Source organism: Dreissena polymorpha, chromosome 5, assembly GCF_020536995.1.
Source record: "Dreissena polymorpha isolate Duluth1 chromosome 5, UMN_Dpol_1.0, whole genome shotgun sequence".
Taxonomy (NCBI): domain Eukaryota; kingdom Metazoa; phylum Mollusca; class Bivalvia; order Myida; family Dreissenidae; genus Dreissena; species Dreissena polymorpha.
Window position 1 is genome coordinate 35,259,236 of NC_068359.1, and position 14,844 is coordinate 35,274,079.

The 14,844-nt window shown below is 34.5% G+C and overlaps 1 protein-coding gene across 1 annotated transcript; it reads left to right on the top strand.

Annotated features, from left to right (window-relative positions):
* Positions 1 to 347: 347 nt before the first annotated feature.
* Positions 348 to 11,081, top strand: LOC127881691 (ubiquitin-conjugating enzyme E2 H). The gene is made up of 6 exons (XM_052429798.1): positions 348 to 506; positions 2,231 to 2,307; positions 3,834 to 3,948; positions 5,137 to 5,189; positions 7,642 to 7,770; positions 10,483 to 11,081. Exons 1-6 carry the CDS (start codon positions 454 to 456, stop codon positions 10,599 to 10,601), a joined length of 546 nt encoding a protein of 181 aa, XP_052285758.1. The 5' UTR covers positions 348 to 453; the 3' UTR covers positions 10,602 to 11,081.
* The last annotated feature ends 3,763 nt before the right edge of the window (positions 11,082 to 14,844 follow it).

Consider the following 14,844-nt stretch of genomic DNA (forward strand, 5'->3'; position numbering starts at 1 on the left):
TTAAACGCATGCATTTGATGAAAAAAGAGAGTTTTTATCGCTAATTTTCATCAGGATTCTGAATATTTCCATCGTTAAATGAAACACGATTTTGATTTTCGAAGTGAAAGTAGCATGTACGTTTGTTTACATGAAACAGCTGATTACCTCAATGTCAGTCGTGACCTTTGACATAGACCCTTTTATTTTTCATAATGGTACTATTTTACTATTGAATTTGAATTTCTTCTGTAAGTGATTTTATTTTTTAGTATAAGGATGGATTTATGTCTAAAAAGAATACATTTTAAAGTTATTAAGGAAAAAATAAAACATTGGTAGGCGGAGTTATTTAATTGCACGTGACTCATACGTCACCAGGATCTAGCTGACATTCGCCATATTTGTTGTTGTTTTGTAGAAGGCACCACGAAAACTATTTTGACATAACTCTGCATCAGCAAACATTTGAAGATGTCGTCTCCAAGTCCAGGGAAACGTCGCATGGATACAGACGTCGTGAAACTGTATCTTTTTACATATGAACTTGTAAAGCTGACATTTGTCTCTAATTTTGACAGATCTTTAAATTACGCAGATTAACTTTAAGGCCAGTTTATGCCCGTCGTTAATCATCGCATATTTTCTGCACAATTAACTTTTGTTGCACGGATACCAATTTGTTGCGTTAAAGTTTTAATGCAAAAAGGGTATAATGAGGGGTTGAGACGAATTGTAATCTTGATGTTGTTGTTTTGTTCTATTTATAGCATTATAATAACATGTTGCTAACCCAGTAACCTAGTACTGTGCTCGATATCAATATGAATGCGAATTAGTTTAGCTACCTAGTAGTAAAGTATAGATAGTAATATATAATATTAATATCTAGTCCCAACAATTTTACTCAGATGGGATCTTTGACATATTCTGTTGTGGCTGTCATTTAAAGTGCAAATCTGAATGTCTGAAAAATGCGTACCTCATTAGTTGTTAATAGAGATGGATTGGTCATTGTCGGCTCAGGTACTACTTACATGTACCCCGAGTACTCTTAAGTATACTTACATGTACCCCGAGTATGGTAAATATACTTAAACATACCCGGTCGATATTACTTTGTAGCAAGTTGTATTCCTGCCCAAAATCCGATGTCGTAAAACGCGCTACGGATTACCGTAACACGATATTTTTTATTTAAACAAACTTCTCTTTAAAAAAAACTGCATCAACATGCTTTTTGAGTATGAGTTGCCATAATATAGAGACCATTTAACTGAAAATTTACATAAATGTGAACAAAATTATTTTCAAATAAATAGCAGACAACTACCTATTTAGCGTTAAAATTCCCGGGTACGTTCAAGTATGTTTACTGTACTCGCCGACAATTACCAACTGAGCGTAACTAGAGACTTAATTTGCTGGGAACTGAAAAATTTAGCATGAAGACAGGCCCAATACCTTGTAGTTGTACATTGGGTGGCTACTATGAACATTAACAACATACAGAAGATCTCTATACATATTTAGTAGTTGCTAGTCACTACCGGGTGGTGCGGTAGTTGAGTGATAAAACTCTGGTCTACCATTCCAAAGGTCCCCGGTTCAATTCCTGGCCGGGGCACTGGAAATTTCAGGAATGCTTCAAGTGTTCTCCACCCAACTAGAGATGTACTGGTATGAAACCCAGGTAATTCTCGCGTGTATCGGTGCTATACACTGAGCACGTAAAAAAAACAAGGGATGATCCGATCTTTTCACAAAGAGCTAGGGTATCGCACCCGGATTTCTTGTATCTCAATACTGTCTCTTCTGCTTGCTGTGTCTTCAGCAAAACCAAAGGACCCTGTTGGAAATAAGTGCTTGAACTTTCATGGGTTATCCTTACTGCAAGGTCAAAAGAAATACATACATACATGTGCCTTGATATTTATAATTGAAATTTGGTAATTCTTAGCTAGCTTTGTGTATTTTTATGTCCCTCAGTCTTTACTAGTAGTAGTAGTTCTGTCGGTCAAAAGCTATTCATAGCTTATGTTATAATGTTTGTATATCATACCGACAATAAATAAATTTTGATTTGATTTGATACTGGGGGACATGTTGTTTTTGCCCTGTCTGTTTGTTGGTTTTTGTCAAACTTAAACATTGGCCATAACTTTTGCAATATTGAAGATAGAATATGTATTATTGCTGTTATTGAATTCTATTTATAATGCAATTTTGCTGATCTTAACTAGATAATTAGAATAGAAAGCAAGCATGAAGTGACCATTCTAGGGGGGCTGAATGAGTTCATTGTGAAGTTTTACGGACCGGCAGGAAGTAAGTGATGGTTTTGTTAAGCTTTTAGCTTACTTGTTAAAGTAGGGGAACTATCGTAAATGGGGACCTTTACTGGTTGATTGGTGTGTCATCAAAAGATGTGGCCAGTCGTCACAATAAAGACCACACTTTGTATTACCAATTTGCCTGTTAATTCTTTATCCTATTTTTACAGTTTTTGTATAATCCCAAAATCTCGACTGGAATTAATAATAAAACACTGTATTATGTGAATTGGGAATAAGACATCAATTTTGGAATAAATTGTGTTTTATCAAAAGTGCATAATATGCAGTTTTATATGTTGTATTTATCTACTTTGACAATTTATAATTAAAACAGATACTTGCATTTATAATAGTATCATTTAAATTGATTTTACTTCAAAACTGGATTTTTTATTAATTTAACAAAAAAAACTCATGAAATGAAACTGTGTCCATGCCGCGCATGGGCACGGTTTAAAAATACACTTTAAATGATAAAAATACAATCACTGTTAATGAAAAAGTCATGGAAAATTGCTTATTAAGCTTATATTATAGATAATATATTACAAAAATAAATGTAGATCATGAAATGAATAGTTTTGTCAGAGAAAATCACTAAAATGATGTCCATTCCCAGTTTGATGTCTTATTCCCAATTCACATAATACAGTGTTATAAACTCTTAGGATACTATTGCAGAATTGTGGTGAATTTTTAGCTCGGCTGTTTTCGGAGAAAACCCAAGGTATTGTCATAGCCATCTCGTCGTGTCGTGTCGTCCGCGTCGTGCTAAAACCTTAACATTTTGTCAAGGTTTTGAACATTGGCTCTAAAATCAAAGTGCTTCCACCTACAACTTTGAAACTTCATATGTAACTTCACCTTGATGAGTTATACACGCCACACACATATTTGGGTCACTAGGTCAAAGGTCAAAGTCACTGTGACCTCTAAAAAAAAAAAAAATCTGACAAGCTTTCATTTTCTTCAAAAATGCACCCGCAGCAGAGCGTGGCACCCGTTATGTGGTGCTCTTGTTTAGTTTAATTTTCACTATTTACACTAATAAAAAGTCACTACAGTACTGCAGTATATATAATAAGTGTTCTCCAAAAAAATTCTACTTTACAGGGAAGGCCAAATATGGTAACTCTAGCAGGTGTTATTATCCATGACTGTGTTTGCAACAAATTAAATGTTTGTTTGCAAATATGAATGACTTAAGCATGACAATGAAAGAGATTTATTTAGAATCAAAGAATGGCTGTGGGCCTATTATTAGCTTGTGATTCATACAGTGAGTAGATTTCACATTGTGTTTTTGTACTCAAAAGATTTGTTCTTCATGCGTGTTAAAATATTTTTAATGAGTAATTTACAAAGAAATCCAACTTGTCTGGTCCTCTGAAAAAAAGGAAAAAGCAATCAAAATGTTGAGAATATAAAGTCGACTGAAGTAAATGTTTATTCGTTGAACTAAAAAGAAAATCCTTAAGCCTTTAACGGCACACTGTGACTTAAAGTGTGTTATTGCAGCTCCATATGAGGGTGGTGTATGGAAGGTGAGGGTAGATCTCCCAGAGAAGTACCCCTTTAAGTCTCCATCCATTGGCTTCATGAACAGAATCTTCCATCCTAACATTGACGAGGTGTAAGTACACTAACATTGACAAGGTGTAAGTACACTTTTCAGCAATGTTTTTTCTCACCATTTTGGGAATGGGGCCGGGTCCCTTTGGATTGGAAAAATGGATGCGTTTTGACTAAAATTGGGAAATTAGTGTTGTTGTTGTTTTGCTTAACAATAATTCATAATTGGGAATACAAGTGTTTTCAGTGTTATATTTACTAAGGTTGAATTTATATGGATGGGAGAACAACAAAATATTGAGATCTTAAAAAAAAATTGTTTTTGGAAACCTTTTATTGGGAATTTTTAGCTCCCATTTGGGAAAAATATATACTTTTATCCATTGGGAATGGGGCAGATTACCGGACCCGATTTTGAATGAAAAAAAACACTGTTCAGATTCTGTTTATGTTGTTCTGGATTGAAAAGATTTAATCTAAGTAAATTGATGAAAACAGCTAATTGCACCTCCATGAACAAAATCTTCAATCCTTATAATTTATATTGATGAGTAGTAAGTACACCATTCGGATTCTTTTTTTTTTCAATTACGTGTTAGTTCTATACTCAATTCCGAAAGCCTTTGATGTTAAGCTAACTATTATAATAGTGCCAATTGGAGATAGGTTCTTAAAACAAGAGACTGTCCTATCAGTGAGTCAAACAAAATGATGACTTTTTATGCCCCTGGATCGAAAGATCGGGGGTATATTGTTTTGGCCTGTCTGTCATTCATTGTGTGTGTCCCAAAACTTTAACCTTGGTTAAAGTTTTTTTTGCGATAACTTTTGCAATATTGAAGATAGCAACTTGATATTTGGCATGCATGTGTATCTCATGAAGCTGCACACTTTGAGTGGTGAAAGGTCAATGTCATCCTTCAAGGTCAAAGGAAAAAAAAAATCCAAGGGAAGTAATAAGCTTTAAAAGGGAGATAATTACTAAACATGCCAAATGATATATTGAAATTCTATTTCAAAGTGGCGCAATAGGGGGCTTTGTGTTTCTGACACACACATCTTTACCATTGTAGCCCAGTTATTTATGAAAAATGCAATTACAATAGGAATATACATTATTTTATTTTGCATACAAATACTGGTTTGTACAGCTGAGTGTATTGTTATTTTTTGCATAGGAATATACACTATTTAATATTGCAAACAAATAATGGTTTGTTCATCTGAGTGCATTCATATTTTTTTGCAGCTCGGGAACAGTGTGTTTAGATGTGATAAATCAGGCCTGGACAGCTTTATACGGTATGCTCCTACATTGGTTAAAACTATTAAACACTTGTTGACACTGGTTCTGTATCTTATATCAGTATTTACTGGCATTAAAAGCATGCCTTATTCATCCATTATTAAGTAGAAATTTGCATTGTGTGCATTAATTGTTACAAATGAATGCTGGTTTAAGAACCTGATCTTGTTTTCAATAATCTAAATGATAAATTCATATATTACTGCTATCTTCATTAATGTTGGGGTATTGAAACAATTTTAATTGCAATAAATATTTACCTTTCACAACAGCTTAGTAGATATTGACTTATGTTGCAGCAAAAATTGCTCAGAAGACATAAACTGATGTTGCAATGAACATTGCAATTATATCTCAATGGATATTAACCAATTTATGCCTAGTGGACTCTCCCATCCTTCTAAATTGGATCAATTTATTTCCAAAATTAGGGATGTGTAGTATATTTATTTCTATATTTAGAATATTACTTACTGAAATTCCTTAAAGCAAACAGCGCAGACCCAGATGAGACGCCGCATCATGCGGTGTCTCATCTGGGTCTACGCTGTTTGCAAAGTCCTTTTTAGCTCACCTGAGCACATGGTGAGCTTTTGTGATCGCCTTTTGTCCGTTGTGCAACGTCAACATTTGCCTTGTTCACTCTCTAGAGGTCACATTTATTGTCCAATCTTCATGAAATTTGGTCAGAAGATTGGTTTCAATGATATCTTGGATGAGTTCGAAAATGGTGAGGTTTGCTTGAAAAACATGGCTGCCAAGGGGCGGGGAAATTTTTCCTGATATGGCTATATATGGCTATAGCAAAATCTTGTTAACACTCTAGAGGCCACATTTATTGTCCGATCCTCATAAAACTTGGTCAGAAGATTCATCCCAATAATATCTTGGACTAGTACGAAAATGATGCCGGTTAGTTGAAAAACATGGCCGCCAGGGGGCGGGGCATTTTTCCTTATATGGCTATAGTAAAACCTTGTTAACACTCTAGAGACCACATTTATTTTCCGATCTTCATGAAACTTGCTCAGAAGATTTGTCCCACTGATATCTTGGATGAGTTCAGAAATGGTAACCTTTGCTTGAAAAACATGGCTGCCAAGGGGCGGGGCATTTTCCTTATATGGCTATATATGATTATAGTAAAATCTTGTTAACACTCTAGAGGCCACATTTATAGTCCAATCTTCATGAAACTTGGTCAGAAGATTCATCCCAATAATATCTTGGATGAGTTTGAAAATGATGCCGGTTGGTTGAAAAACATGGCCGCCAGGGGGCAGGGCATTTTTCCTTATATGGCTATAGTAAAACCTTGTTAACACTCTAGAGGCCACATTTATTGTCCAATTTTGATGAAATTTAGTCAGAAGATTTGTCTTAATGATATCTTGGATGAGTTCAAAAATGGTTATGTTTGCTTGAAAAACATGGCCACCAAGGGGCGGGGCATTTTTCCTTATATGGCTATTTAAGGCTATAGTAAAATCTTGTTAATACTCTATAGAGGCCACATTTATAGTCCGATCTTCATGAAACTAGGTCAGAAGATTCATCCCAATAATATCTTGGAAGATTTCAAAAATGATGCCGGTTGGTTGAAAAACATGGCCAACACAGGGGCGGGGCTATTTTCCGTATATGGCTATAGTAAAACCTTGTTAACACTCTAGAGGTCACATTTATTTTCCAATCATCATGAAACTTGGTCAGAAGATTTGTCCCAATGATATCTTGGATGAGTTCGAAAATGGTTTTGGTTGCTTTAAAAACATGGCCACCAGGGGTGGGGCATTTTTCCTTATATGGCTATTTATGGCTATAGTAAAACCTTGTTAACACTCTAGAGGCCACATTTATTGTCCAATCTTCATGAAATTTGGTCTGAAGATTGGTCTCAATGATATCTTAGATGAGTTTGAAAATAATTATGTTTGCTTGAAAAAAATGGCTTCCAAGGGGCGGGGCATTTTTCCTTATATGGCTATAGTAAAATCTTGCTAACACTCTAAAGGCCACATTTACTGTCTGATCTTCATAAAACTTGGTCAGAATATTCATCCCGATAATATCTTGGACGAGTTAAAAATGATGCCGTTTTTTTTTTAAACATGGCTGCCAGGGGGCGGGGCATTTTTCCTTCTATGGTTATAGTAAAACCTTGTTAACACTCTAGAGGCCACATTTATTTTCCGATCTTCGTAAAACTTGGTCAGAAGATTTATCCCAATAATATCTTGGTATCTCAGGTGAGCGACTTTGGGCCTTTCAGGCCCTCTTGTTTCTAGACGCTAGGCAAAAATGGGTTAACTAATGTTTCAGATCTCTCCAACATATTTAAATTGTTTTACCCCAGTCTGAGTGGATATTGACTAATGTTGTAGATTTCTCCTACATATTTGAAAAGTTTTTGTCCGAGTTGATCAGTGATATTGTCTTATGTTGCAGATCTCTCCAACATATTTGAATCGTTCTTACCCCAGTTGCTAAGCTACCCAAACCCAATAGACCCCCTGAACGGGGATGCAGCCGCTATGTACCTTCATAAGCCAGAGGACTACAAGAAGAAAGTCACAGGTACAATACCTTGGGCTTAATGCATGTGCATAAAGTGTTACACTAGATAAGCCTGTGCGGTCTGAAGAGGCTAATCATAGAAGACACTTTCAGTCTAAATTGTATTGTGGTAAAGAAGAGATTTCCTTAAATACATAAAGGCAGAAAGTGTCATCCCTGATTAGCCTGTGCTAACTTAACAGGAAAATCAGATACGACACTTTACACAAATGTATTAAACCCAGTTTTTCCAGAATAAGTCAAGTATTTTAACAAGCCTCTCTGTGTTTTCTACTCATGGTAGGAAGACAAAAAGACAATATAACTTACATGCTGATTCTGCTGAAGAAGGATTAATTTAATTAATTACGATTGAAAAACTCCTTTATAAACTTAAATATCGTGTATTTTACTCTCACCTGGTAACTGGTAGCATGTATTATATAGTTTTTGAACCTCAAATGATTATGCCACCATTTTTTTTGCAGCACAAATATATTGTTTTCCACACTTTCGATGTCTTGCAGTTTGCACATGGCAGACTGTCAACAAAATATAAAGATATTGAAAGAATTAAGTTACTCACACCCCGGAAGTTAAATAAACAATCATACAAAAGAGTGGTTTGAAAACTAGTTGGGTTTGAAGACAGGTTAATTGACAATAAAGGGTGACATTTATTTTATCAAAGTGTATGAAAATCATTGAATAGTTTGATAAGCATCTAATGATGCCAGGAAAATGAATATCTTAATTTATCGTTGAGGATGTTTAATAATGAATGATTATGGGATAAAAATGAATTTATAACTATATCTTACCATTTTTATGCCCCCCTTCAAAGAAGAGGGGGTATATTGTTTTGCACATGTCGGTAGGTTTGTCTGTCCGTCCGTTCACCGGATGGTTTCTGGATGATAACTCAAGAACGCTTAGGCCTAGGATCATGAAACTTCATAGGTACATTGATCATGACTGGCATATGACCCCTATTGATTTTCAGGTCACTAGGTCAAAGGTCAAGGTCACGGTGACTCGAAACAGAAAAATGGTTTCCGGATGATAATTCAAGAACGCTTACGCATAGGATCATGAAACTTCATAGGTACATTGATCATGACTGGCAAATGACCCCTATTAATTTTCAGGTCACTAGGTCGAAGGTCAAGGTCAAGGTGACTTGAAACAGTAAAATGGTTTCCGGATGATAACTCTAGAACGCTTACGCCTAGGATCATGAAACTTCATAGGTACATTGATCATGACTGGCAAATGACCCCTATTGATTTTCAGTTCACTAGGTCAAAGGTCAAGGTCACGGTGACTCGAAACAGTAAAATGGTTTCCTAATGATAACTCGAGAACTTTTTATGCCTAGGATCATCAAACTTCATAGGTACATTGATCATGACTGGCAGAAGAGGGGGTATATTGTTTTTCACGTCGGTAGGTCGGTTGGTCGGTCCGTTTGTCCACCAGATGGTTTCCGGATGATAACTCAAAAACGCTTAGGCCTAAGATCATGAAACTTCATAGGTACATTGATCATGACTGGCAGATGACCCCTATTGATGTTGAGGTCACTAGATCAAAGGTGAAGGTCACAGTGACTCAAAATAGTAAAATGGTTTCCGGATGATAACTCAAGAACGCTTACGCTCATGAAACTTCATAGGTACATTGATCATGACTCACAGATGACCCCTATTGATGTTCAGGTCACTAGGTCAAAGGTCAAGGTCACAGTGACAAAAAACGTATTCACACAATGGCTGCCACTACAACTGACAGCCCATATGGGGGGCATGCATGTTTTACAAACAGCCCTTGTTGTGTTCTTTGAATTGTACTAGATTCATTGATGTAATTGCATACAATTTAGAATCAGTTTAAGTTTAACGAAATTACGACTCACTTGGATGCACAATATTAGTAAAATAAATTTGGTTGTGCTAGAATTGTTTTCATTTGGTGTACTTTTAAGGATTTTATTAACACTATTTTAAATTTGTCGTAGCCAAATGGTGCTTTTGAGACAAATGAATTATTTGCAACCATACACAAAGGAATCATTTGCATCCATGCACAAATGAATGGTTTGCATCCATACTCAAGTTGACGATTTGCATCCATACATAAATGAATAATTTGCATCAGTACACAAATGAATAATTTGCATTTATCACAAATGAATAATTTGCATCCGTACACAAATGAATAATTTGCATTTATCACAAATGAATAATTTGCATCCACACACAAATTAATGATAAGTACCCATACACAAATGAATAATTTGCAGCCATACACAAGTTAATGATTTGTATCAATACACAATTTAATACTTTGCATCCATACACAAATTAATAATTGAATTATTAACATCCATACACAAATGAATGATTTGCATCCATACACAATGAATTATTTGCATCAATAAAGAATTTAATATTTTGCACCCTTACACAAATAACTAAATGAATTATTTGCATCCATACACAAATGAATGATTTGCATCCAACCACAAATGAATGGTTTGCATCCATACAATGTGTAACACACATGAATATAATATGCCAAAATTTTGTAAAGAGCAAAAGCCACCAAGTACTGGTTCTACAAAAAAATGGACTCAAGAGCATTTCAAAAAGCCTATAGGCTTTTATTGCATTTTAACTAAAATAAATAGGTTTAAACTTTAACCTAAAACGTGTACATCTTTTCACCTTGCAGAGTACGTGAAAAAGTATGCGACGGAAGAGGCCATTCGTGAACAGGAGCATCACGATTCCTCCAGCGAGAGTTCCATGAGTGATTTCTCAGACGATGAGGTGCAGAATATGGAGCTATAACATCGGCACATCATACCCACGCTGGAAATAATTGGCACTTGTACCCTTGCTCGTGTTCTCCTTGAATACACGGTCTTCATTATTTTCCCATTTTTGCCTAAAGTTGAGCCTTATTCTGGGAAAATTAGGCTTAATGAAAGTACTGTCAGCGCAGGCTAATGAAAGTACTGTCGGCACAGGCTAATGAAAGTACTGTCGGCACAGGCTAATTGGGGATGACATTTTTACTCTTAAACTGGAATTTCATTTAGGAAAGACATCCTTTAAACAAAAAATTGCATAAAATAAAAAAGTGTCGTCCCTGATTAGCCTGTGCAAACTGCACAGGCTATTCTGGGATAGCACTTTACGCTTATACATTAAGCCCAGTTTTGCCAAAACGAGGCTCAGTGGATAACAGTACACATTAAATGTAGCGGGTTGAATCTGAATTGATTTTAGTATTTTATAATATCTCAAAAAATCTGTGTTGTAGTTGATTTTGGTATCACTTAAATAGCCTGTGAAATATGAAAATTTAAGGTGGCTCAAAATTGAGGATTTCATTTGGTTTTGTGAAAATATAGCAATTGAAAAATTATATATAAGAAAAATATGTCTTCCCAGGGTTTATAGACCAAAAATGTATTGCTTTGACAGTTACAACATACTTGTATTGAAAAACTGGTATTTCAGGGAAATATGCTGGAAGGAAATTGTCAATTATTTGTGGGTATTCAATCATGTTAGTTATTTTATTGTTTTACATTACCCCACATGCTCATAAAGTTGTGTACCCTTCTTAGGTGAGAAATTGGTGTTTAAATAATGTTAAAATATCTCGTCGAGGTTGTTTTCATAACAAAAATTTGATAAAAAATATAGGAAATAATAATTATGTAACTTAAAGTAGAAATGTGCTTTTCAAAATATGATTTGATGACTTATTCTTAGGAGTATAGAACTTATTCTACATAATATGTATAATAAATTCATCTACAAAGCTTAATAAATACCAGAGCAGTTCCAAATTTGTTTGAAACAAATTGGTTAATTCAAGTTAACCCATTTATGCCTAGCATCTAGAAAAAAGGCCTTAGCAAACAGCGTAGACCCAGATGAGACGTCTCATCTGGGTCTGCGCTATTTGCTTAAAGGAATTTCTGTAAGAAATATTCTAAATATAGAAATAAATATACTAGGCATCCCTAATTTTGGAAATAAATTGATCCAATTTAGAAGGATGGGAGGGTCCACTAGGCATAAATGGGTTAAATTACTGATACAACAAATTCTGGTATTTTGAAAAGCCTATCCGAAGCCTGTTTGGGTACAAATGGTTATGAGCATTGCAAGGGAGGCTGGCTGTTTTAAACACAACTCTGTAAATCTTTTGTCAATAACCGGTGAGTTGCAAACTAAACACTTTGTCGGCTAGGCATTTGTTGATGGTGACCAAAGCATCATGTTTGGGTACAAATGGTTATGAGCATTGCAAGGGAGGCTGGCTGTTTTAAACACAACTCTGTAAATCTTTTGTTAATAACCGGTGAGTTGCAAACTAAACACTTTGTCGGCTAGGCATTTGTTGATGGTGACCATAGCATCATGTTTATTTGCTGATAGACACATACATGTTGTTGAAGAACTTAAATAATTTACACTTAATTTTAATTTTAATGGGCTTAATGGGAACTTTTATTGTTGTTGCAGGATAAGACTCAAAAAATTAAGATTGACCAAAAATGTTGATGTAAAATTGCTTAAAAAGCTGAAAACAATTTAGTAAGATTGTATTCTTAAAAGTAGAAAGTTTTAATATGCAGTTTAACAAATGCTTCAAGGTCAAGATTATTAAGTTAAGTTGCTCGAACAGATAAAACAAGCAGGAAGTGTTTCTGTTGTGTTGTAGAGTTAAAATAGCTTGAGTGTTTTGTATTTGTGGGGCAACATTATGTACATATTACCTCTAATTTGTTTTTATAACTATTATTATTGTAATATATTAAGAAATGTACATGTTATTTTATATGTTAGTAACTGTTTACCATATGTATCCCATCACTTTTCCAACTCTGGATGACTGTAAAATATTGTTTATCTAATTTTAAAGTATTCATAAAATATGGTTATTGCATTTGTATTGCAACTGACTGTACTGTGAGTACAAAAAAGTGATAAAAAAACAACAACTTACTTTTAACATTTGAATGTGGGTTTGAGAAAAAATAGTGTTCTTTTAGCTCCTTTGTTGCAAAATAGCTTGATAATTTTCTCAATTCACACCATGTATTGTTCATAAACAAAATGGTTCATGTATTTTGCTCTTTTAAACACAGTATTTCAGAATGTTATTACATACAAATTGGAATATTTTGGAATATTTTTTCATTTTTAGCTCGGCTGTTTTTGTAGAAAACCCGAGGTATTGTCATAGCCAGCTCGCCATCCGGCGGACGCCGTGCTAAAACCTTGACATTTTCCTCCAACATCAAAGTGCTTCTACCTTCAACTTTGAAACTTCATATGTAGATGCACCTTGATGAGTTCTAAACGCCACACCCATTTTTTGGGTCACTAGGTCAAAGGTCAAGGTCACTGTGACCTCTAAAAAAAAAAATTCTGACAGGCTTTCGCAGCCGAGCGTGGCACCCGTTATGCGGTGCTCTTGTTCTAAATTTGAAGTCTTCTCTTTGAATTTGGACAATTTGTGAGTTGTTAATAAAGCTTATCATACCTGGGAACTGTATTAAAAGTAAAAGGTCATCCTCTGAAACATATTTGAACGTTTTACTTCAAAAGACATTTAATTGTATGCACTTTACGTGCTCTCTTTGTTTAATTAAAAACACAAATTTTTTTTTGCTATATTATGTCTTTCAGTGATTTTTTTAGTTGAAAAATGTTTCTAGACATCCAGGGGATGACACTGGTTCTGTGGTGTTGTGCCATTTGAATGTGGTTAGTTGAAGAAAGTCCACCCTTTGGCATTTATTTTTTACTTTCATCTGAATCTAGTGGAGTCAAGTTGTGAGAAAGCCAGGATTATTGCATGTGCATACATTGTCAACCTGTCTGCACAGGCTAGTCAGGGATGACACTTTCTGCCTTAACTGGGTTTTGACTAAGAAGAGGCTTTCTTTGAAAGAAAAATGCCATTAAAGCAGAAAGTGTGGTGCGAACTGCATATGCTAATCTGGGAAGTCACTTTACTCTCATGCGTTAAGGCCAGTTTTCCCAGAACGAGGTTGAAATGAATGTGAGGATAGAATATGAGTATGGCACTATAACTTTTACCTTTTGATATTTCTGCATGGTTTTAGAATTTTTGAAATTTTAGTTCGGTTTATTTTTTAGGTCTTTTTACCTATATTTTATGTTTGCTTTTGTTGAGGCATATCTGCTGCGTATATGGAATATATGGAACCTTTTAAAAATAAGTTTGACTTCACTGTTTTAACTTCAATGACATTTAACAAGGTTCAAAAGTATTTCTGATGATAAAAATGTTCTGTATAAAAAACTGTTTGGTATAGACTTTCTTTCACAATGAAAATATTACACCTTAGATGGCAGTCGTATTTTTTGTGTAGTTTCTATGTGAAACATTTTGTTGCAAATGTAAATTGTAACATACATATATAAGAATGTTTTTATATTTATAACTGGTAACCATTTTATTTAATTAAGATGGTAAAACATACCAATCTTAAATTCAATAATATGGTTAGGAAGACATATAAGATTCCCACATTTTACCATTTTTATCACATAAATAATATGTAATTGTAATTAAGTATGATGTCTTACAGACAATTAAGAAAATATTGTTTAGCAATGAAAGACTTTCAAAGTAAATTAATGCTTAAAGACTGTTAAACAAGATCAGTTTCATGCTTCTGATTTCAACGGGCAAGTTGTCACATGAATAAAACATTTTTGCACTTTTGTTTTTAAATTAGTACAAATCCTTTACATGTCAAACCGTAATTAGATTGTTGTGTTTGCATAAATGACCATAGTTTAAGTGTAAATGATTTGTTTTTGGGCTTGTTGTGTGTAACCTCTTGTTTGATACATGTGAAGTAGAATGGCTTATTGAACTATATTGATATTTATGTAAAAGATGAATAAAAATCTTTAAAAAAAACAAGTTGACTTCTTGTGTTTGTGTGAAAGCCTGCGGCCGAAAATCGAGACATCTCATTTGATTATAAATAAATACATGTTCTATTTTCTTAAATAAGTTTGCTATGAAAATTAG

Bases quoted from the DNA above. Each gene is read 5' to 3' on its own strand.
- LOC127881691 (XM_052429798.1), top strand. From the start codon at position 454: ATGTCGTCTCCAAGTCCAGGGAAACGTCGCATGGATACAGACGTCGTG. The intron at 507-2,230 runs GTATCTTTTTAC...CTAGATAATTAG, and splicing joins GATACAGACGTCGTGAAACT to AATAGAAAGCAAGCATGAAG. The intron at 7,771-10,482 runs GTACAATACCTT...TTCACCTTGCAG, and splicing joins CTACAAGAAGAAAGTCACAG to AGTACGTGAAAAAGTATGCG.